Source organism: Carettochelys insculpta, chromosome 10 (assembly GCF_033958435.1).
Source record: "Carettochelys insculpta isolate YL-2023 chromosome 10, ASM3395843v1, whole genome shotgun sequence".
Lineage (NCBI taxonomy): Eukaryota > Metazoa > Chordata > Testudines > Carettochelyidae > Carettochelys > Carettochelys insculpta.
In genome coordinates, this window is record NC_134146.1 from 30,034,442 (window position 1) to 30,057,679 (window position 23,238).

The following is a 23,238-nucleotide window of genomic DNA, read 5'->3' on the forward strand; positions in this document are numbered from 1 at the left end:
GAGCCGCCCGAGGACTGTGTAGCGGCGTGTGGGTACCTGACCACTCCACGGGCGTTAGGAGCCGGGGCGGGGATGCGTGTGCTGGGCTCGATGTCTGACAGCTGGGTGGCTGTGCGCGCGTGCCAGTGAGCCCAGCTCTGGGTGTGTGTCTGTGTCTGTGTCTGTGTTTCAGCGCCCAGCAGTGGCCGTGCGGTGCTCTCGCCGTGTGACGGGCGGACTCGCCCAGCGGCCGGCAGGGGGCGCCTTGGCTTCTCGCCTGCCGCGGCGGCTCTCCGGGCGGGGCTGGGGGAGCGGCCTGCGGGCTGGAAACGGCGCTGGACCGGGCCTGGCGCAGCTGCCGCCATGGAACCGCAACGGCAGGTTCGCGCGCGCGCTCCCGTGCGGAGGCCGAGGGGATTCGCCAAGCGCTTGGCTGTGGGGACAGGAAACCGCGGCTCTGCAGGACGGGCTGGGAGCCTAACCGGGATTCCTGGGGCTGCCTCCCCACCCCCCAACCTGGCCCCCTGCAGACCGCGATATATCTATACCTGCGCAGACTGATCTATCCCGGTCTGTCTCCAGGGGCCAGGCTTGGGGACCAGCCTTAGGGGTCCCGGGCTGGCAGCAAGGGGCCTGGTGGGGTACAACCCCAGGATACCCAGTCTGTCTGCAGGGGCCTGGTTTGGTGAGGCCGCCCCAGCGATCCCTGTCTGCAAGTGGCCAGGGCTGTGGGTTTGGTTTGGTTTTGGAGTCTTTTATGGAGGGTGCAGCCCCAGAGATCCCGCTCTGCGGGGTGGGGGGTAGCCCCAGGGATTCCCGTTGTTGTACGGTGCTTTGGGTTCACCTCCCACTCTCCCTCTTGCCCCTGCAAGGGACCTTCTGATGAGCTCGGTGCCTGGCCAAGGCCTGTGAGACTGAGCCTGGGGCTTCTTCCTTACTCTGCCAGGTGATTTCCTGCTGGCCTGGGAGTCTATTGCCATGTGGATCTCTGCTGGTCCTGGCTATACATGACTGCCTCAGACCCTTTGCGGGGGAGGGGCTGTAACTCAGTGGTGCAAATTTGCATTTATAAAGGGCCCAGAATAAGTACTGGAGGGTTGGATAGCAAAGACACACAGGGACAAATTGAAGGAGAGTATGTGTACTAAAATGTAAAGTTCCTGCCCTCCTCAAGAGAGTGCTGGTATAAAGTATGTCTGTAGCCAGATAACCTCAGTACCCTAATTAAAGTTATTTTCATATGCTAACTTTAATATATTTTCATTAGTTTTTCTTCATCTGACCCAGTACTATAATTGCCTCAGGGACAATATGGGCTCAGGATTAGGAGGAGGATAGTGACAAGAGTGTTTCTGTGTGGTTCACAATACAAAATATCAGAGGGGTAGCCCAGTTAGTCTTTATCTTCAAAAGCAAGAGACCTGTGGCACCTTATAGACTAACAGATATTCTGGAGCATAAGCTTTTGTGGGCAAAGACGCACTTTGTCAGATGTAGGGGGCAGGGGCGGGGGCGGGGGCTCAGAGAAGGATTTAAAGAGGGAGTCTCAGTCAAGGGGAGGCCCAGAGTTGAGAAGGTCTCTTCAGTCACAGAGGATGTGGCCCATTATCAGTAGTTAACATGGAGCTGGGAACATCAAGAGAGGAGAAATCAAGTCAGTTCAGTTAATACAAAACAGTTGAATCACTACCGCCACACATTATTGTGCCAACTCCTCCACTGCCACCTTCAGGGAGTTCCAGAGCCTGCTTCTTTCTTTAAAAGACTGTGAGAACCAGGGCAAGGGACTCTGGGATAGATTAGGCTGTTTGTGTTTGATCTATATCTAGTGTTCTGAACATTTCCATGTGCATGTGAGGTGGCCATTCAGCCCATGTGCTGCTAGTGCTCACTTTGCGCCTCATGGCTTGTTCCCTTTCAAAATTGATTTTGTAACAGAGGAAGCCGTGCTAGTCTATATACTATCAAAACCAAAAGCAGTCAAGTAGCACTTTAAAGACTAGCAAAATAGTTTGTTAGGTGAGCTTTCGTGGGACAGACCCACTTCTTCAGACCATTTACTTCTTCTTCTGGCTATGGTCTGAAGAAGTGGGTCTGTCCCACGAAACCTCATCTAATAAACTATTTTGCTAGTCTTTAAAGTGCTACTTGACTGCTTTTTGTTTTAAAATTGATTTTGTTTCTTCAGCTGAATTTTGCCGTGATAGACTGGGAGCCTTGCATTGAAGTCAATTTTTTTCCAAGTGTGATACATACATATTTGATTGTTGATCCTAAAGAGACAGTAATTCATGCTGAGAGCATGAAATTAGTAAAAGGATTATTTGAAGAAAATGAATAGGAACATGAAAGACTTGTAGGAACAAAATAGGATCAAGTGAATGAAATAAGTCTTATCATATAGACTAGTTCCACTAATTTTGTCAGGAATACATAAAGGCAAGTATAGCACGTCTTGTTTTTCCTTTTCAAATTCTCAAGATGGCTTCAGTCAATATTATTTTAAACTGGGTGGGGCAGGGAGGTGATCACTTTCTAACCCAGAAATTCATAGCCAGGCACCTAAGGGAGTCTCATTGCTGAGCATCTGAGAAGAGGGGCACTCAGTGGCTGCATTTGAAGGTTAGACTGCCTGAAACTTTCCCAAGGAGACGCAGATTTATGGCAGATCTCCAGAGTTCTGACACAACCGCTTTACCACAAAGCCACCCTTCCTCTTTTTAACATAATCTTTGGACTCTTCTACTTATGAAAGTTTTCTGGGATAAGGTAGGGTAAGAATTTAAAGCACAAAAACTCTTTCCAACAATTTCCTCCTGTAGGCAAGCCCCAATTACAAGTCTTTTTGAAATCCAAGTACTGTGTTCTGTATCATTCATTATGGTGGAAAACAACCGCTAATTTAGAGTAATTTTTCCAAAGATAGAGTGGCAGTAACTACTGTGTGTACAGTAATATTTTAAAAAGCCAGTAAAATATCTAGAGGAATATATTTACCTGCTTACAGAAGTACAGGTTTGTGCACATAAAGAGTTGTAATGAAAGCAAAAGAGTGGTGCCTTCTTACGTTTTCTCTTCCTTTTATTATTGCTAGTGACTTAGACCACACATTTTTCTCTTTCTGTTATATGTATGTCCTCCTTCCCTTATCTTTCCTCAGAGAACATAGTCAGTTGTGGAGAAGTTAATAAAAATAAAGTAACCTCATGAGCTTTAAGAAGTTGTTGGGGAAAAAAAATGAAAATTTCTGTGCACAGGGGAAGAAAAAAGTGTAGTAACATCCTCAGTGGACTAAATTGATCTGAGCCCCGGAAGTCCTGCAATAGTCCACTATCAAAATAGAGATGAGAGTTTGTTCATTTCAGTGCAGTTCCCCATGCAACATGGAACTGAGTTAAAACGGTCCCTGAAAGGAGCAAAAGGACACTGACCCTGAACTAGGAATAGCACAATCCCAACAGCAACCGACTAAAGTGAGTTTTTAACCTTTTCCAGATCTTTGTCATCATGAGGAGGGATGGGTGGGTAGCATACAGAGGTCCCAGCATCCAACAGAGCTGATGATTTTGTCATTGTGACTTTTAAAGCTTCAGAGGACTGCAAAATTACTCCCAAAGGTGAAACTTTAAGAGAAACAAGCAATGATTGCAGAATTTACAGTAGATTACAGGAGTTCCCAACACCAAAGTGAAGGAACCATGAAAATGTTTTGTAAAAATAAACCCAGAATGACCACATGCCTTAAATGTGTTGTGTGGCAAGAGGCCAAAGCCAAAGATTTCATTCACCTGGGAAGAGTTAGTGGCCCATGTAATTCCAGCCATCTTTTGAAGTTTAGTTTTCTCTAATGGCTGTGGATTTGTTTGTTGGGAATGAGGGAGGCCCCATGCTGACAGAGGACAGGTGAATGTACCCTGACTGCATCCAAAGTAGCTTGCTTTTAATGAATACCCATGTCGATGTACAGCAATGGAACCACAGTTTTGAACGATGGTTATTTATCTAGCCTCTTCTACAGGTCTGTGAAACAGACATTATGAGAAATGGAACAGCTATATGTTCAAAATTTGTAGCAGTCATATGTACACAGATCGTTACTTACAAAATGTAAAACTCTTTCTATCACAACAGTAACACTTTCTGAACGATTAAAGATACTTGCCTTTTAGCAGCATGCATAATAGAGGGTGTGGTCCATGACTTCAGTGGTGCAAAATCAGGTAAGTGTCTTCCTTGTATCCATCCACACACACTGTTGTGAAACTTTAAAAGTGACTTGCAGAAATGGCTACAACAGTCAGTAACTGCAACAACATGTACTGAACTATTTACTAGTCAGGATAAGTGGAGGATTCAGTATAATGTCAACATTATTTATTTGTTTATTTATTTATTTATAGGTCTTGTGACATCAATTCCCCTACAGGGCCAACGAGCTCCATCTGCAGTGTGATTCCCCAGCCTGTACTCCATTATGATGTCACAGCTAACAGAGGTCTCATGGGAATATGGACCAGGCCTTGGGAGAGTAAATCTAATCCTGCTTTTATGATGTACAACTTTTATTTTGTGCCATCAGCCTGTGAGATTATAAAAGACGTTGGAAATAGCTTATTTTATTGTAAAAAAAAAAAAAAACAGCTTCAACACAATCCCTTATAGACTGGCTCCACAATTCAAAATGGCTCTGTGTTACATATAGTAGAACAATGTGCTTTAATGCAGATCTTGTTCGTTCTGGTTGTGGAATTGAAAGTTAAGGTATAAGATCTTTAGAAATCTGAAACCACTTTCGTTAAGTTCTGTCATTAGCCTAAGAGTAAGACTTTTCGGTGTGGTGCTGATGTGTGTAATTCCTACACACTCTCCATGTGTACAATATATTGATTTCATTATCTTTGGAATATTAATGCAAGCTTCACTCTGGAATTGTTACTGACACCTCCACAACACTCTTGAAAAGCCCGTTTTCCAGTTCATTCTGCAGTGGTCAGTGGCATATTGAAGATGAACTTGTACTTTCTGAAAGCTCTTTTATGTAATTTTATGCAGTGCTGAGGCACACCTTATTTATGTTTAGAAACAGTAATGTTTTGTAAACCTTTCAAGTAATAAATGTAACTTACAAGCTGCAGGAAACAACAAAAGACGAGTTTGAAATATTGGGTATTTTATTTGAAATACAGAAATATAAACTTGCCAAACCTACAATAAAAGGAAAACACATTTTAGAAATCTACTGTAAGTATGATATTATTAAAGGAAAACTGTTCTGAAGAAGTCATTGGAAAGTCTCAAGAAATCAATATTCTATGATTTAGATTCCAGACAAAGTTTAAACACAGTCCAATCCTTAAATATCTGACTAAGGAAATTCTGTTGTAACAGATTTTTCTTTTAATATTTTAATATTTTTTTCATATATCAGAAAACCAGCATATGAAACCCACTATTTCACTGGGTTAATCTTACGCTGAGAGACCTAGTTTCAAAACCTGGCCTTAGTTCTAAGGGGAAGTGGGTTGCTTGATTTACTTTATCCTGTAATGTCCAGTTTTTTCACATTATAGATATATTAAAGTTTGAAACAACTGTCAGTCTCTATCAAGGGCAGACCCGGGGATTAAAATGCCACAGGTACTTTTAAATAGGATGAGAACATAAGAACAGTCATACTGCGTAAGCCAAAAGGTCCATCTAGCTGTGTATCCTTTCTTTGGACAGTGTCCAATATCAGGTGCCCCAGAGGGAATGAGAAGAAGAGGTAATCAGCAGGTAATCTATCCACTCTTGCCCATTCCCAGTCCTGACAAAAAGAGACTAACGATGCCATCATTGCCCATGCTGGTTAATAGCCATTGAGGGCCCTTCCCTCCATGAATTTATTGAACTCTTTGTTACTATGTAAAATGTGTGGAGTAACCTGTACCATATCTGCCTGCGTAGTACCTGGTTCTGGACAATGTTATTTGTCCATTTTAATAAGTGGTCTATATAAGCAAGTGCATTTGGGATTTCAGGCTTTAACAACACTTTCATTCTGATTTGACGTCATGTTCCCAAACAATACTTCCAGCGGCCAAATTATGGAAAATTTTGATTTGGTCTTTTATATTGATACAATCACAGTAACTGTATTATGTGTTGTTGAATTTGGCAGGTCCACGTATAAAATTGGAAATATCTGCTGTATCAAGTCACCCATCTGGGTGTGCGGGTCTTTTGAGAGAGAGGACATTCAGCCTTGAGAAACAGATTTGCGAGGGGGTAAAAACAGCTGAAAATAAACTCCTGAAATTGAATTTCAGCACTTGAATGATGGCTCCTGAGTTGTATGCACATGCTTTCAATATCTCTCACATAGACAACAGGAGATTGTGTATAAATGGAACACCATGGATTTGGCATCTCTTGGAAGAATGTGTAGAAAATGCTTGGGAGTACTGGAGTGTTCTCATAGGACTTATTTCCATTGTCTGTTTTCTGTTTGCTGCACTACCGTAAGTTTAGAATCTTAAGCAGTCTTCAGATTCACATTTGTAAACTTGCCTGAAGCCTTTTTCAAAAGCTGCCTATTTCTAAGTTTATCTTGGATACATTTCTGTTTTTTATCAGTCTAATAACATATGCCAAATTAGTTGGATGTTTATGTTTAGAGCAGTAGATGGTGGCTAGCAAAAGAACCTGATGTACTTTTTCTGTTGTGCTAATATGACACAAATCTGTTCCATTCAGAGAAAATGGGAGTAAGGTCATTTCTACATTAGCAAGCTTACAATGGCAGCGATGCAGCTGCACTGCTTTAAGATAATTTGTATAGCTGCGTTATACCTGTGGGGGAGAGCTCTCCCATGGAGACAGTAGCTACTGCTGTTCGTGGAGGTGGCTTTATGTCAGCAAGAGAAGCACTCCTACCAACATAACACTATGCACAATGCCACTTACGCCAGCCAAACTTATGTCACTCAGAGGAATTTTTTGTTTTTTTCTTTCCAAACAACTGAGCAACACAAGATTGGCCAGCATAAGCAGTAGTATAGACATGAGCTGCATCACCCTCACATCATCTCCCCTGCATTAAAATGTGAATATTTTTCCAGGTTCAACATAAGTAAATATGGTAGCTACAGTAGCGTACTCAGCAAACTTGACAGGTTGGTTGTTTCGCTCCATTCCAAGGGGAAAAAAACTGTCAGGGACCAGATTGAGCCGTTTGTCTGTAGACTTACCAGAATTACTAATCGCAAGGGGAATTATAACAGCAATGAAGGGTCCTGTGGCACCTTATAGACTAACAGAAAAGTTTTGAGCATGAGCTTTCGTGAGCACAGACTCACTTCATCAGAAGCTTTCATCACGAAAGCTCATGCTCAGAACTTTTCTGTTAGTCTATAAGGTGCCACAGGACCCTTCGTTGCTGGCTGTTACAGATCCAGACTAACATGGCTACCCCTCCGATACTTGACACCATGCAAGGGGAATTATGTTTTTCGTAATACTAGTTTAGTCTGTTAGTCCCTCTACTGGAAATTCCTCATGACTGGGCCTTTAAATATATTTTATTTAAAAACAAAACTAAGCTAAATATTTCATGTTTGCCTCTCTTATGATTTTTTTTCTCTAGTCAACTTTATGTTGCTTATCAGAATGGAAAAGTGGACCAAGCGCTCTCTCTGGGCTTTTTGCTGTGTTGGATTGGAGGGGACCTTACTAATCTTATAGGTTGTTATTTAACAAATCAACTGCCAATTCAGGTAATCAACTTTTCTACATGATTTATCATTTTGAAAATGTATCCTTTTTTAGCTGTTACAGAGAAGGATGGATACTAGAAAAGGAAGTAATCACCTCTCATGCTGTTTTCACCTAATTATCACCCTTTTTTAAGTTTGTATTGTGTGGCTTTTATTTGCAGACTGAGAGTGATTTATCTGTCACCAGCTAGTTTTCTTTATACTGTTACTTATACAGTAAACTCTTTCATATCTGGTTGCCAGATATTCCAATATTCTGAATAATAGAGAGGTATACCTAAAAATGCGTAACACTAAAGAAAAACAAAATTAGATATAAAGAAACAAACAAAAATGTATGTAGGATACTTTACCAACAACAGTAGTATTGTATCCTGGAAACTTGTACTATATTTGCTGCCTTTATTTGTTTTTACTTTCACTATTCTGTACTTATGGTAACATAACTAAAATTTACTTATGGTTAAAATGCCAGTTATTTGAGAGTTCCAGATATTAGAGTTTACTGTATTCCATAAACCATTTCACGCAGTTGAGCATTTAAGTGACGAAATAGGCTTTATTTAATAATATTAGTGGGTCTTTTCCTGTTTACCTTCAGACAAGGTAAATTTCCCTAATAAGTCAGGTTGGGGGTGAGTGGAGTAAAAACAAAATTGTGTAAAACAAAATTGAATTGTTCTAGAATAATAGAAATGTAGGACTGGAAAGGTCTTGAGAGGTCATCTAGTCCATCCCCCAACCCAGGCAGCGTCACCTCTACCTAGACATTCTGTGACAGGTGTTAGTTTAACTGCTTCTTAAAAACCTTGATGAGGATTCAACAACCTCCCTTGGCTATCTGTTCCAGTACTTACAGTTAGAAAGCATTTCCTAACATCTAACCTAAATCTGCATTGCTGTAGATTGAGGCAATTACTTCTTGCCCTATACCATCAGAGGACATGGAGAATAATTGATCACAGTCCTCTTTATAACGATTCTTAACATATCTGAAGAACTATCAGGTCTCCCACAGACTTCGTTTCTCAAGGTTAACAATATCCAGTTTTTTTAACTTTTCTTTATAGGTCAGACTTCATGTGAACATTTTTGTTACTGTCTTCTGAATTGTCTCCAGTTTGTCCTTGGCCTTCCAAAGTGTGCCCCCCCAAAACTGGACACAGTACTCCAGCTGAGGCTTCAAAAAATGCGGAGAAGAGCAGGAAAATTACCTCCTATGTCAAACATACAGCACTTCTGTTAATACACCGCAGAATTACATTGGTGGTTACATGACAGCACTCTGTCAACAGAAGTCACTTTCGGAATTGATTTCCCAGCAAAGCTTCTGGCGACAGAGTTCAGCCACACACAAAATCCAATTGCAAAAGCGCACCGCTTTGTCAGCAGAGCAGCTGGACTGCCTGGCTGCTCTCTTGACAAAACAGGCACCCCAGAAGCACAGCAGACTGGGCTGTCCATTGTTCTGGATGCCCTGTCTGTTGAAAGAAGGTCCTCCAGAGTATCTAGATGGCTTTTTTGTTTACAGAACCTGTCAACGGCAGCATTATGCCTCGTGGCCAAGAGGCAGAACACTGCTGGGAAAGTGCTGAGTTTTGTCAACAAATTGTCGACAAAACACATTTTGTGTGTGGATGTTCCACCATTTTTTTTTTTTTTTTTTTTTTTTAGCAAAGCCGGGGTTTTGTCCACAAAACTTACTAGTGTAACCATAGCCATTAGGTTATCACTACTGTCTCATGTTGTAGGCTCACATTCAGTTTTATAACCCAAGATCCTGTTCTTCAGTATTACTGCCTGACCAGTTGTTCTGCATTTTATATTTGTGTATTTGATTTTTTTGTTCTCAATACTTTGGTCTTGGCTTTATGAAAGTGCATCTTGTAGATTTCAGACTAGTTCTTCAAGATGGGCTGATATCTTTTTAAATTTAAGCACTTGTCACCTTTCCTTGGCCATTGCTTCATTAGTAAAGGAAAGGGAACCGTTCAAAGGTGGATTTATCCCTGAATAATTTGAAAAAGGTGCTTATTGCAGGAATGGGAGGATTTCTCTGTGAAAGACATTGGTGTAGCTATACAATGATACTTTAGCTGGATCTGCAATATTTTCTCCCTTTACTGATTTACTTTCCCTTCTTGGTTTAAAAAGAATATCCTTGAATACTGTCACGGGCCATAAGGGACAACACGACTGGGTGGAGATTAATTCCAGTTTATAACACGTCTGTAGTTTTCGGGCATTACCCATTTCATCTCCCCAGCTATGAAATAGAAGGAAAGAAAGGCATACTCTTTCAGTATGGGGGAAGGAGTGAGCGTGCACACTGCCTTCTTAAGTGAATGGTGCTCAGGTCAGGCAGACACACATCTCTGGGCAAGGGAAGGGATTCAGCACCTATCCCCGACAGAAACTGTGCCACATTCCTTTCAAATCTATTTTAATCTTTGCCATTGTAGCAATAGTTGGACTGCATAGGTCAAGCTCCATGCTGCCTCAGCTCTAAGGACCAGGAATTTGCCTTACCGTAAATGTGCACTACAGTATATTACAGCAATCTAATTTGGTTTGTATCCTAAAGAGATTTTTTTCTTTTTTTTGCGTAAGTTTGGCATTTACCATCCCTGTGTTCTCTATGTTGTGTAGGTCATTTCCAAAAACACTGACCTGTTTTGTTTGATGTATAAGCAGGTGCATCTTCTGATTTCTTTCAGATTGTCACTTCCATCTTTTATGTTAACATGGACATAATTGTGATCTCACAGTTTGCGTACTATAAGCTCAAAAATCAGAAGATGACAAAATGTAAGATTTTCAACAATTAATTCATTTACCACAATATGAAGTGAAGTACTTCAATATGCTTTTCTTGAACTTTTAGGTATGAGTTTTCAGAGGGGTCTAAAAGGAGGTAAGCATCCAAATCTCAGTAAGTTTTCTTAGGTCCCTGTGAAAATCCCATTCTTCCTCTTCAGGGACTGACTTGGAGATTTTGCAGAGTAATTTATATTTGTCAGTAAATGCAGCCTATCCTGGTCAGAATTTGTTACACGTAACTTGTTAGTAAAGGACTGTAATAACTCTGAGCATTTTTCTATGTAAGACTGTCACTTAAGTGTTTAAAAATCCAATAATTTTGTGGAATATAGTTTATTTTAGTTTATTTCTTAGTTTTACTAAAGGTTGCAGCTCCCTGATCTTGCACCGTCAGGACCTGAACAGACCCAGATGAGGGATTTTGCCAGACTGGTGTGGTCACAGCCCTTGGGGGGCTCCAGCCACTTCACCAACACCACCTGCAGCTTTCAGGTCTGGAATGCTGGCCTCCAGCTCCTGGGCCAGCTGGGGGTGCCAGCCTTCAGGCCCCAGTTGCAGTTTCCTCATCTTGACAGCTGCAATCCCACAGCTCCCCAGCCATCTTCCTGGCCAGCTCACTAGCCCTAGTTACCTGGTCAGCTGACCCAAACCAGCTTCCTGCTGGCTATTCAGCCTCTGCAACTCCCTGGCTGGCTGCCCAGTTCCCTGGCCGGCTCCTCAGCCCCACTGCTTACCAGCTAGCTCCCAAGATACCAGGCCCTCACCGCTGGCTCTCCAGCCACCTGAATCTGGTGGCTTTTGCTCCCCCACTTCCATCTTCCTCCTCCCGTGGGAGACTCTGTCCTACGCACCCCTCTGCCCCGCAGCAGGACCAGCAGGGGCTCCAGCTCTGTCTTGGAGCAGGCTGCCAGCCACTTCCTTTGGCTCCAGGCCCTGCACCCCCGGCCCCCGATGCAGGTCTGGTTCCAGCCCCAGGACTCTCTGATCCTGCAACATCCGTGGTCATGATGGACCCTGGATGTTGCCGTTTGAGGGACTACCAGATTTAAGAGGTTGAACCTGTGTCTACTTTCAGCTATCTAAGCATACGTGAAAGAAGATTGAAAGCTTGCATTTCTTTCCATTAGGTTATGTTCAGTTAGTTTGTCTGATTTTGATCAAAGTTAGACTTTTTATTTTGTATTTGCTAACTGCATAAAGTATCTTGACGTTTTGATGTCTTTTCTGTAACTGTGTATATTCAGAAAGGCCCAGTGCAGAAAGAATGAAATTGCTTGAATTGCTTCATAAAATCCCACCAATAATTATAGCGTTGAATCTTGGAAAATTTTCTGTCTTCCATTTGTATTGTAATAGCAGTTTAAGTTCTGTTCAGATTGTAAAAGCTCAACAAGAACAGCATATTGGGCCATATCCAGAGGAGAACTTAAATGTCAAAATGAAAGTATTAAAACTAAAGGCTTAACAAAGGTCATAAAAAGCAGAGTTAAAACTTTAGACATGCCCAGCTGAATAAAGAACTAATGGCAGCAAATACAGAACTGCTCTTAAATCCATGCAATAGCTAACTACATCAAGATGAAGATTACATGGCATGTCCTGAGCTCTGGTTTTGTTTTATTTCGTAGCCTTTTAAAAAAAATAAATAAAAAAAGGGAAGTCTGTAGCCATGGCTGCTGTGTCCCTTTTCAGTTATACTCGTGCCTAACTAGAGTGTGAAAAATAGTTCTAAAGTTAGGGTGGGCTAGTGGGACAGCAGAGATTTGGATTCAGTGCCCAGCTCTACTTGAGACTCTTTGTGACCTTGGGCAAGACACGCAGGCCCAGATTTTTAAAGGAATATTGCTGGTGCTACACTCAGTAGTACAATGTCTAACTGGTTTATGAGACTGTTTCATTTTCCAAAGAGTTGTGGAAGCCTAAATCCCATTAACACTCAGCTAATGAGAGCACAGCAATAGCTAAATATCTTTAAAAATCTGGATCTTAGTCTTTGTGCTTCAGATCCCCATTTGTTAAACAGCAAGAGTAATATGTCCTTTGTCTTGGCTTTTTCAACGGCAAACTCATAAGACAGGGACTTTGTCTTGCTGTATGTGTATTAGTACCACTTCTAGCAGAGTGGAGTGCTGATTTCATCTGGAGCCTATAAGAACTATTGGTAATACAGAAATCACCTTATGCACTGAATTATTTATAATATTTTCTGCTCTTTAGAAATCCTTGGTAGGTGACTAGAGCCACAGTCCAGCAAGTCACATAAGTGCATGCTTAACTTTAGGCATGAATAGTCCCATTGATTTCATGGGATCACTCATAGGCTTAGTTAATCATGTATTTAAGTGCTTTGCTGGCGGGAGAGGTCATATTTTAACAGCAAAACCTGTGCGGCAATTATGAAATTTACATTCCAAATTTTTTTGTATTTGGGCTGTTTAGTCAATACTTGTGGATAGGACATGTTCTGTTCTATTATCGTAGCAGCTCTTTGCTTGCTGTGCTAGCTGAACATGAATGCCTCAATAGGAGCTAGTATACAAGCAGACTGAATGTGAAACTTGTCTTCATGCATAGATGTTCAACTCTATACATTAAAGTACAAGCAAGTAGCAATGTTACTAACCAACAAGTCATTTATCAGCTATCTTATTGTGTTTTATTGCAGGCAGCTTAAACTTGAAGAGTTTCTGTGTAATCTGGATCTTGATATATATCGCATTATGTATAATTTTACCCAGTCAAGTGCTGCTACGAAATGAAGACCAGAGTACTATTCTGGAAGCTAGCAAGGTGGTTTGTATTTTTTAGTTAAACTCCCCCCACCCCTGCACAGAAAGACTATAAATAAAATTTTGGTAAGCATTGTGTATGGATATGATTCTTAGGAATTTGCATGATGATCCTGAATGCTTTAGAAATTGTGTTTATGGATTATGGGTATTAGTTTGAAGGATACATTCCAAACCTCACCCCAAAATTATAGAAGTTGCCTTAGAGCAGCTGTGGAGATGTCTTGCAGTTCAGTCTTCCTGTCTTGATATTTGACATGAGGTTATTTCCAGCAGTTATTAAAATACAGCCACTTAAAAACATTACATAGCTTTCCAGTTCATATGACTGGAAATTCACAAATGATTATAATCGTGAAATTAACATATTTAACAACAAACCAATTAACTGAATTTTTCTGTAGTCATTTAAGGCAAGTAGTAAAAACCATTGTTTTCTTTTAATTTGTGGCCTGCTAAGATTAACTAAGATGTTAAAATATGTCACAATTAATTGAATACTTTTTTCTCCTAAAGAAATATTGAGTGCAGTAATGCAAGCTTGCAGCCCTCATTATACTGGGATTTCCTAATTTGTACCGAAAGAAATCTTTTCCTGCCCTGAGTTTCTCCTCTCCCCAACCTGTTCAAATTCTATTTAAAAAAAAAGAGTAAGGACCATATTCTCCCCATCTGAGGATATTTCTTGACGCCATTCCTGGATCAGTACTAGTGTGGCATTAGTTCAATTTTTGTACTTGCCTACTGAGGAGAAGATGTACATGAATTAATGACTTAGTGCAAACAAAGGGAGCAAAGTTCATGTAATGAAATATCTCCTCTCCTGAACAGGGGTTGACATTTGGGAAGATAGTGTCCCTCTTTTGACTTTTGGAGACCATGAATTTATACTTTTTAGATGCACTTCATAAAAATATCTCCATTAGCAAGATAACAGCTCTGTAGATTAATGACATAGCAATGCACCTTCTCATCATTGATACTAGGTAACTAAAGGCAGGTCTACACTTAGGGAGAAAGTCTACTTAAGATAAGTCAGTAGCATAGCTGGTGTCGATTTACCTTAAGCTGAATTTCTGCAGCGTCCCCACAGTGGGAAGTCAATGGGACAAACTCTTCCATCAACTTCCCGTACTCTTTGCACGACAGGAGAGCAATGAGTGTTCAATTTAGCACATCCCCCTGGGAAATCGATGTCTGGAGAAGTGCAGACAAGTCCATAAACACTCATTTGGGAGACTGGATACATAGGGTTAGCCACTGATTTGGGAAGAAATTACACTTGTATCTCCTGTAGCTTAATAAGTAAGTTGAGGGGTATAGTCCGGCATTTTGAAGACCTTCAATCCAAACAACATTGCTCAGCAGGGAATCCTCTTGTTTTCAAAGGCTATGTCTACCCTATGAGATCTTTCTAAAGAAACCCTTCAGGAAGATCTCTTCTGAAAGAACTTCTTTCAAAAGAGTGAGTTCACGCACAACACCACCGATCAAAAAATTGATCTGCTCTTTCAAAAGAGAGCGTCCACAAAGCCCCTGCTCTTTCAAATGAATGGGCCAGGGATGGAAAAATCATGCGCTATAAGGACTGCTCTTTTAAAAGAAGGGCCTTGCGGAGCATCTATGCACATTTTCTTTTGAAAGAAGCTTTCGAAAGAAGGTGTTCTTGCTGAAACGAGAGTGGAAGAGCACGGCATTCATTTGATTTACTTTCAGAAGAATGCTTTTTTATGCGTAGACGCTCCATAGGATCTTTCAGAAGAGCCCCCTTCTTTCGAAAACTCTTCCGAAAGACTTCATTAGCATAGACAATTAAAATGTATCAGAGTGAGGAAACTAAACAATTCCTGTTGAACACAGTGGAAGTGCATTGTGTCCACAGTAAGCTTTGCATTTTGTGGGCCGATGCTGAAGTTTTAAATTTTGACTTTAAATCACCTAGTTCAGTTCTCTCCCTATTAAGAACAGCAGCATTTTGCATTAATATTTAGCATCAAACCCTAACTGTTGTGTGCCACTAGTTTGGATTCTAGTGTGCGCTGCCCAAGGTAAAGATCAAATACTTTTGAGCAGTCACTTCTTTGGCCATTTTCAGCAGCATTGAACTGCTTTGAAGGACTTTCTGGTTCAGTCCCTTTCCAGAAAGCCAGTGGTCATAATGCAGTCAAAGCTTCTTGAAATGCTAGAAAGGATTTTTAACCAAAATCTTTTTGTGCTTTTGTTGGCTTTTCAGAATACTCTTGGTATGATTGAAATGTCAGGCTTCATTTGTGGCTATGTCTCTTGTGTGTTTTACTTGGGATCTAGATTTCCCCAACTGTATAAAAATGTAAGTATGTTTTTGGTTGAGTTCACTTAAATTGCAGTATGCTGCCTGTTGCTTGATACCCTGGATTCTTCTGCTCACCGAACACAAACTTCTCTTTCCATCTGAGATCTGAACTTTTCGTTTGTGACCATCTGAAATGGGAAGAGACAAGGAAGGAAAACTTTTCCCCCAGTAAGAGAGAGGAGAAGATTCCAGGGTGATGCAGAGAGGGCAAGAGTAGGACATCTGGATTTATAAGTTCAGGGCATAAGCATGCATTTGGTACATGAAAACCAAAATGCAGTTTATATCTCTGATAGACCAGTGTTCTCTATTCAATAAATATGTAAATAATGTAGAGTTCTGTAGAAAACAATGAGTTTAAAACATAGCACAGTATGACTTCAAAAGTGCCATTTGCGACTCCATAACCTGTATGCAGAGAACAATAGGCATTGGAATGAGTTACATTATGAACTGCAGGGTATTTCCAATCTGCCAGGCCTCTCTGAAGTAGGAGGTTGCAGTTTTTTAAAATGGCTGCACTGGAGAAAGAAAAGGAGAAACAGATTTCTAAAGTGTAATAAACGCATTGGAGTCCCCTTTTGCTCTGTAACTGTGGGAGTTAACATGCATTACTTCCCAGAACTATGCACATAACTACTGATTTAGGTTATTCTGGTGCAGAAGGTACTAGATCTAATGAAGGCTGAAGCATTAAAAACATTCTTTTCCAGATAGAAAATAAGTGTTTGAATTTCTGTATGCATGTTAAAAAGCAAAATAACTGACAAATATCCATAACTGGTCAATGTAGGTGACCTTTTTCTATTAAAGATTTTTTAATGCATATTTGTAGTTCCAAAGAAGATCCACAGAAGGCACATCTTATCTGCTGTTTGCATTAGCCATGATGGGGAACAGTACTTATGGACTGAGCCTGGTTTTAAAGATGCCTGCAGCTGAATCTCTCAGAAACCTCTACTTTTTACACCATCTTCCATGGCTCATTGGAAGCTTTGGAGTTCTGTTTCTAGATATTTTTGTATCCTTTTCTGGTTAGGGCAAGAGTTTCTGAAAAATGTGTTCACATAGTGAACTGTAATTTGAGACTGAATTGCAATTTCAGATGGCTTTTATTCTGTATCTAAACTGATTGTGAAATGTCATCTTTTTAAAAATCATTTGCCCAGTTTTATAAGATGTCCAATATATTTGAATAAGGTATTCAAATTAAAGGTACACTGGATAGCCTTACCTTTTGTAGTCAATAGGTAGTGGACCAAATTTTCAGTTTTAGGTGTGCGCAGTGGGCCACAATTTGTGCATGGTTAATGTGTGTTTGATACCTGAGCAGTTCTCACAAATTATTCCAAAGTGCACAGGCAGATAACTGAAACTGGCCTATATTTAGAGATATCTTGAATAGCATTATTGCCAGATTTATCTAGCGGTGAAGAACAAACACGAAGCATGTTATGAAAACACACGGCAGTTGCCCAGAAAACTAGGTGCATCACCATGAGTACAAGTATATGCACCTATGCATTTAAGTATATGTTTTAAGAGTTATGCACAGCAGCATATATTACAACATAGTTTAGTATGCCAGGCTACTGTAAGTAACGGAAGGAGCTTGATCTTAAAATGAACTTTTCTCGAAATTCAGGTTGTATTGTGCATGTTTCTGGTGCACTAGTCATTGCTATATCTGTGCAGTCATTTTCGGAAGATGGTTGTTCTTGTTGATGGAAAAATACTAATACCAGCGAACTGTTGAACAGTATTAAGCCTTTGTTTTATAAGTCTAGTGAATAATAACATATTTGTTGGTCTTACCACTCTGTATAACTATCTACCCCATTATACTTGTCAGTTAAAATTCCATGTTTTGTCTCTAAAGCCAGTTAGTGAACAAGCAGTACTTTGAGATACCTTAGGAGGGAGAATTGAGCAATTGTAAGAAAATCAGCCCATTTTAAATTGAATTTGGCCTTCAGTTTAGTAGCATTATGAATTTAAGTGCAAGCTATCCAAGGAGCCGACTTAGTTTTGTCACAGTTAGAACAATTTCATGTGAATTAACCTCTTCCATTACTGTTTTACTTTAAGCAGCTGCACACAATAGAAATATAGTATGAGTTTTGGTACACTGAGGCTCACCCTGTTTAATCTTAGCTAAATGTTTCTGAGGATAATTGGGTACTACAGAAATTCCAACAGTTGAGTTAATCAATACAGAATTCCAAACTATCTAATTGTATGATTCCCAGAGCCTGGATTTCCCAGCTTTCAGTTCTACTAAGCATTAGTGTTAAGAGGAAGTATTCCTGATCCTCATATGTCAGAGTTGAGAACTTCAAGTCAATATCTTAAACTAACGAGCAAATATTGTATATTGTATCCCTCCTCAAGTGTAAAATTGCAATAGAGTGAAAAGTCCCAGAACCATCTGAAAGCTTACAAATAGCGCGGTTGTTAAAACTTCAGATTGATTAGCTCACTCTTTTGCTCAGGCTACTAACCCTGCTCTGTACCTCTGAAGACAAAAAACGTCCTTTAGCACATGAACACCAAAACTTCACTACAATTTTAATACAGTATGAAGGATAAATGCCCATTTTCAAATTGAAGGATGTAGTTTTATTACTGGTGACATATTTCTCTAGTACGAGCAGACTGTTGCATTTCATGGCTCTTTACCCTTGTTTGGGCACACAAGGTTTTCATTCCATAAATGAAGCCCTGAAGTTTTTGGCCTTCACTGGAAATATAAAACTGCTTGTACTTACAAAAAAGAAAATCAGAATTTGGGTGCTAATTATCTTGACAGATCACTACTTGCTTATTTGTACATTCCCTCCTATGATGTATTCCTAACAGGAACATGACCACAAACTGCCCAGAATCACAATACCTAAGTGCACATGAGATTCATTTTTCAGTTGTGACTTGATTAGAATCTGAATCCAATCCTACCAGTAGTCCCCCAGTTCAAACTGGATTGAAAACAGATGCTTCCAGCCTGGTTTGGGGAACTTGAAGAAAATTTGCAATCAAGAGAAAAGGAAAAGCAAAAGCAAAAGACCTCCTGCCTTAAGACCTCAAGATATGGAGGTGCTTTGCAAAGAGAACTTCATAACTGTTTCTTGCAAAATAAAATGAAATAAAATTAATCTTAGCAAACACACATGAAATTAGACAGTTATTAGAAAATCAAAATGGTAAGGAGGCTCCCTTAATTGTTGGGAACAGAGGAAATCAGAACAGAAAGCTCCCAGTCTTCATAAGACAAGAGCGTATGTCATTTGTGGCTAATCACTCTCTGAGTGATTTTTTTTTTCCTGATAGTTAATTTCTGAGAACATCCAGAATTATCGTAGATGGGAGAGAAAGCATCATGCAGCAAGGACAAAACCAGCCTGTAACTGACAGGCTTAGGAGCATATTTCCCCTGCCAGCAAGTTATGAAATAACTGTCTACGACATGATTTCTTCACAGGTATCTGGTATAGCAGCTGAAGCTAGCCAAGAGGTTAGTCCCTAGACTGAAATGGCCTAGGAGAACATTCTCAGTAGATCATTGTTTCTGGAACCTTCTTCCCCATAGTCCAGGTTTGTTTCATCTTTAGGTGTCAGTAGATGATCTAGGATGCTTGGCTGAGGTACAGTGTTGCATAGGCATAAGAGTTTTGCTGAATATTGCAGTTACTTTATATTTCAACATAAAGTACTATAAAAATGCCAAATATTAGGGTAGCTAATAGCCTGCACTTCCCTCAAACACCTGGCTGCAGCTTTCATTGATTTCCCTGGGGACTGACTTTAGTGAGAGGTGCATCCATGTAATTAAGAGACAGAATTGGGTCATTAGATTTCCATCCTGAAACCTCCCAACTAGTTCTGTTTGAACCTTTCTATGTCCTTATCTGTAAGCTGAATCTCCAAAACATTGGCTAGTGCATAAATTGGACAGATCCAGTACGGAGATTTTTGCCTCTCCTATTTGTTTTGATATGTAGTACATAGGTCCAGCCTCTCTACATTGAAATGCTGAATAGTTATTTCCAGATTCCTTTGTTACTAGAGAGCCAAAAATAAGTATAGTCAGCCAGAGCTAAGCAACAATAGCCAGAATCTTATCTGTCCTGCCTCTTGTGATTTGCTGGGCAACCATTTGGAATTCATTCTGTACTTTTACAAAACTTCATTGTGTTGTAATTTAATTACATCATGCAGAGGATGTAAGCCTGACCTGCCAATTCAGCAAGGGCAATTTCCCAGCTGAGCATACAACTTGCTTCTCTCTCAGCATCTGATTCTCTCAGGATGGTTTCATGTATCACTTTTTGCACATGAATATCTTTATAGACTTAGAAAACAAATTTGTGACCCATTAGTTCACAATGATTGTCATGGACTTGGTTCTATTTAGTTAGTTTGGCTTTGAGCCAGCCAAACTTTCCACATACTCAGGCTTTAGTTTTTAATGGGAAAGTTATGAACATGAACAATAAGCACACTTTTATATAAAAGGGCTTTTAGCATTTTTAATTTTATTCCTTAAATCCCCAAATAAGTTAATCTATTAATAAAAACACTTTCTAGAAATACAGGTCTAAAATTATACATTGCAAGTTATTTCATAATTGGTTCCTTCCCATGCTCTTAATCTCATTAAATAGAACAGACCACCAAGCTGGCAGTGGTCATGGGCTAAAAATGATAGTCTGTGTTGACATGTAGGGGAGCCACATGTCCCAACTCCCAGATCTACAGCCTGATTTCAGTTGAATAACTCCATAGTCATACCAGTGGAAAGTCTGAGTCCCAAAGGAGCTTTTCTTAATACTTCCTTGGGAGATGAAAGCATTCAGCACGGTGCCCAGTTTCTTGCAGGATGAGGGGCTTATCAAATTCCTGATCTGTTGGTTTTCTGACTTCAATAGCTGGAAGTGCTGTGCAGCTAATTTGCTCAGCTGTAAGTGAAAGAGCCTCATGTTAATACAGCAGTGACTAAGAGTGCTTATTCACCATCTTCAAATGAAATACTGACTAGTCTTTAGCTGGAAGGGATCCCAGAGGTGGGGTATTGTAAAGCATGGAGAAACCAAGTTGATTCATAGGGCTGTGCATAGCATGTAGAAAATTGCCTCCACACCCACATGAACCTTCCAGCAAGCTTCTATAGGAATAACATTTCTTGAAATAGCCTCATGCCTTAGCTTCAAATGCTTCATTGCTCCTGCTTGCTAGGCAAGTTTACTTATATAAAGTATAGAGCTCTTATGCATCTGGATTCCTCCCCAAGCAATTCTGTTTCATTTGTAAAATGGGATTTGAAGTATAGCAGAAGTCTGACACAGTCTTACCCAAAGCTGCTTGAATAGGGGCATGTGTTGTACTGTGTGTAAAGCTGCCTGGTAAGCTTCCATATCCTATACTTTTATGCCTTTCATGCAGGTCCCTATGACTGAAGCTTCCTTCCTGATCCTGTCCACTCCACCTCCTTCTTCAAATCACCTTCAGGGTTGGATATAAACACTAACCATAGTTTGGTCTAATTCACTGGTTTTTAAACTGCTTGCAGACCCCTGGGAGACCCACAAGCTAAGATTTCCAAGAGGGTCCATGTCTCCATCTGAACCTTTTTACAGGTCCTCAAATGAAAAAAGGCCAAAAACCACTGGTGTGGAAACGAGGCACAGGTCAGGGAGTTAGACTTGGATTACAGTAGGCCTGATCTACCATGTCACCTAAACAAGTAACCTCTCCATGCCTGTGTGTGTCTCCTCCCAGTTCCTGTCTTGTTTGTTTTGCTTAGAAACAACTTTGGTGCAGGGGCCATCTCTTAGTGTGCATTTGTACAGGACTGAGCACCGTGGAACTCTGGTATCCCAGTTGGTGCCTGGAGGGCCAACTCTAATACAAATGAATTAAACTAAATATCTATTTTTAATTGAATCTCTTGCACAAAGTCACAGGGAAGCTCGTTTCACTCCTCATGATTCTGCCCCTTTGCCATACTAAGAAAGGAGTGGTTTTAAGTGAGCACATTTGTATGTACTGGGTTAGCATCTGTGCTACACCTGCAGGAGACACAACATGTAACGTGGAGCCAAGAAGGTGAGGGAGAAGGCCTCTTTAAGCAGGCTCTGCCCCTCTCAGACTCTGGGTTTTGCTGGGGATCAGAGAACCCCCCGCAGTAAATTAGAGTAGGCCCCGATGGGCTGCTCTCATTTAAAATAAGCTCCATTCACCCGCTTATGGGTGGTTTTGGAGCCCAGAATTGGCCACATGCAGAGCAGTGTGTCAGTTCTCCCTCATGCCCCTGAAATGTTCCCTCTGGTTCTAATCCCAGCATGGCACTCTGATAAGTACAGTATAGGGCAATATCAGTCATATGCTGCTCCTGTGCTGGGCTTTAACACAGGGGTTACTGTGTCTTCTTTACACCCCTACAAGTCAACGGCGTGGCATATATAGGGACTACAATGAGGGCCAGGATCTTGCCTGCCCTGTATTGCATGTGGATTAATTTGATCCTCAGAACTACACCGATCTGAATTTAAGGTAGTCTGGTACTTGGAGTTAAAAAAAAAAATTCTGAATACTACTGAAAAAAGTAATCTTAGATTTCCAGAACCATTGTTAGAGGAACATATTGCTATAAAATGTAATTGAGCAAAAGCAAAGCTGCGTTTGAAGGAGGATTACACATACATGGACTTGGAAATGTCCACATTTAGATTTGAAAAAGGAATATAAGCCTTCAGGCATCAGAGCATAAACTAGCCATTATCTACCAGGGATGGGAAGAAACCTTATAGGCACAGTAATCTTCTGTAGAGAGTTTTGAACATTCTCTGAAGAATCAAAGTGATCACTCTCTGAGATGGGTTGGTGAAGTAGATGGATGACTGGTTTTCATGCAGTTTGGCAACTTTTTTGTTCTCAATCAAAAGAGAACTGAAAATACAGTCTTTATAGCTCCTGTTGTTCATTTCCTTATCCAAAAATACCCAGATGACTGCACAATTTATTATGTATCGCAAGCAGACCAAGAGAACCCCCAGTTTAGTGGCATTGGAAGTGGAACCATTACTTGTGAACGAAGAGGGTTCCTAAAGTTTCTGCCTCGATATACTTTTTTCCAGTAAAGTTTAAAGTTGGAGGACTTGAAGATTTTTCAGAGCAAAGATTAAAATTGCGTAGGGACCAACCTTATTGTCAGTGCCTTGTTTTTTTGTAATATTGTGAAGAAAATAGTATTTACTTTCTTCTGTACTGTAAACATGTGTAGTTAATAAATTTTGTAAATTACCTCATTTTAGTCTTTGTCTCCTATAATATGTTGTGTTTTACAGCAAGGAGTGCTCTAGAAATACCTAGAATAAGATGCTTTCACAGTAGAATCATAGAAGCATAGAACACTAGGACTGGAAGGGACCTCGAGAGGCCATCGAGTCCAGCCCCCTGCCCCAATGGCAGGACCAAGTACTATCTAAACCATCCCTGATAGACATCTGTCTAACCTGTTCTTAAATATCTCCAGCGATGGAGATTCCACAACCTCCCTTGGCAATTT

The 23,238-nt window shown here is 40.5% G+C and overlaps 1 protein-coding gene across 1 annotated transcript; it reads left to right on the forward strand.

Annotated features, from left to right (window-relative positions):
- The first annotated feature begins 315 nt into the window (after positions 1-315).
- On the forward strand, positions 316-22,972 carry LOC142018452 (lysosomal amino acid transporter 1 homolog). Its single transcript, XM_075004287.1, has 9 exons — positions 316-360; positions 4,380-4,532; positions 7,604-7,733; positions 10,451-10,541; positions 10,618-10,647; positions 13,219-13,343; positions 15,576-15,671; positions 16,510-16,695; positions 22,677-22,972. Exons 2-9 carry the CDS (start codon positions 4,480-4,482, stop codon positions 22,776-22,778), a joined length of 813 nt encoding a protein of 270 aa, XP_074860388.1. The 5' UTR covers positions 316-360; positions 4,380-4,479; the 3' UTR covers positions 22,779-22,972.
- The last annotated feature ends 266 nt before the right edge of the window (positions 22,973-23,238 follow it).

Bases quoted from the DNA above. Each gene is read 5' to 3' on its own strand.
- LOC142018452 (XM_075004287.1), top strand. From the start codon at position 4,480: ATGGGAATATGGACCAGGCCTTGGGAGAGTAAATCTAATCCTGCTTTT. The intron at 4,533-7,603 runs GTACAACTTTTA...TTTTTTCTCTAG, and splicing joins TCTAATCCTGCTTTTATGAT to TCAACTTTATGTTGCTTATC. The intron at 15,672-16,509 runs GTAAGTATGTTT...GCATATTTGTAG, and splicing joins TTCCCCAACTGTATAAAAAT to TTCCAAAGAAGATCCACAGA.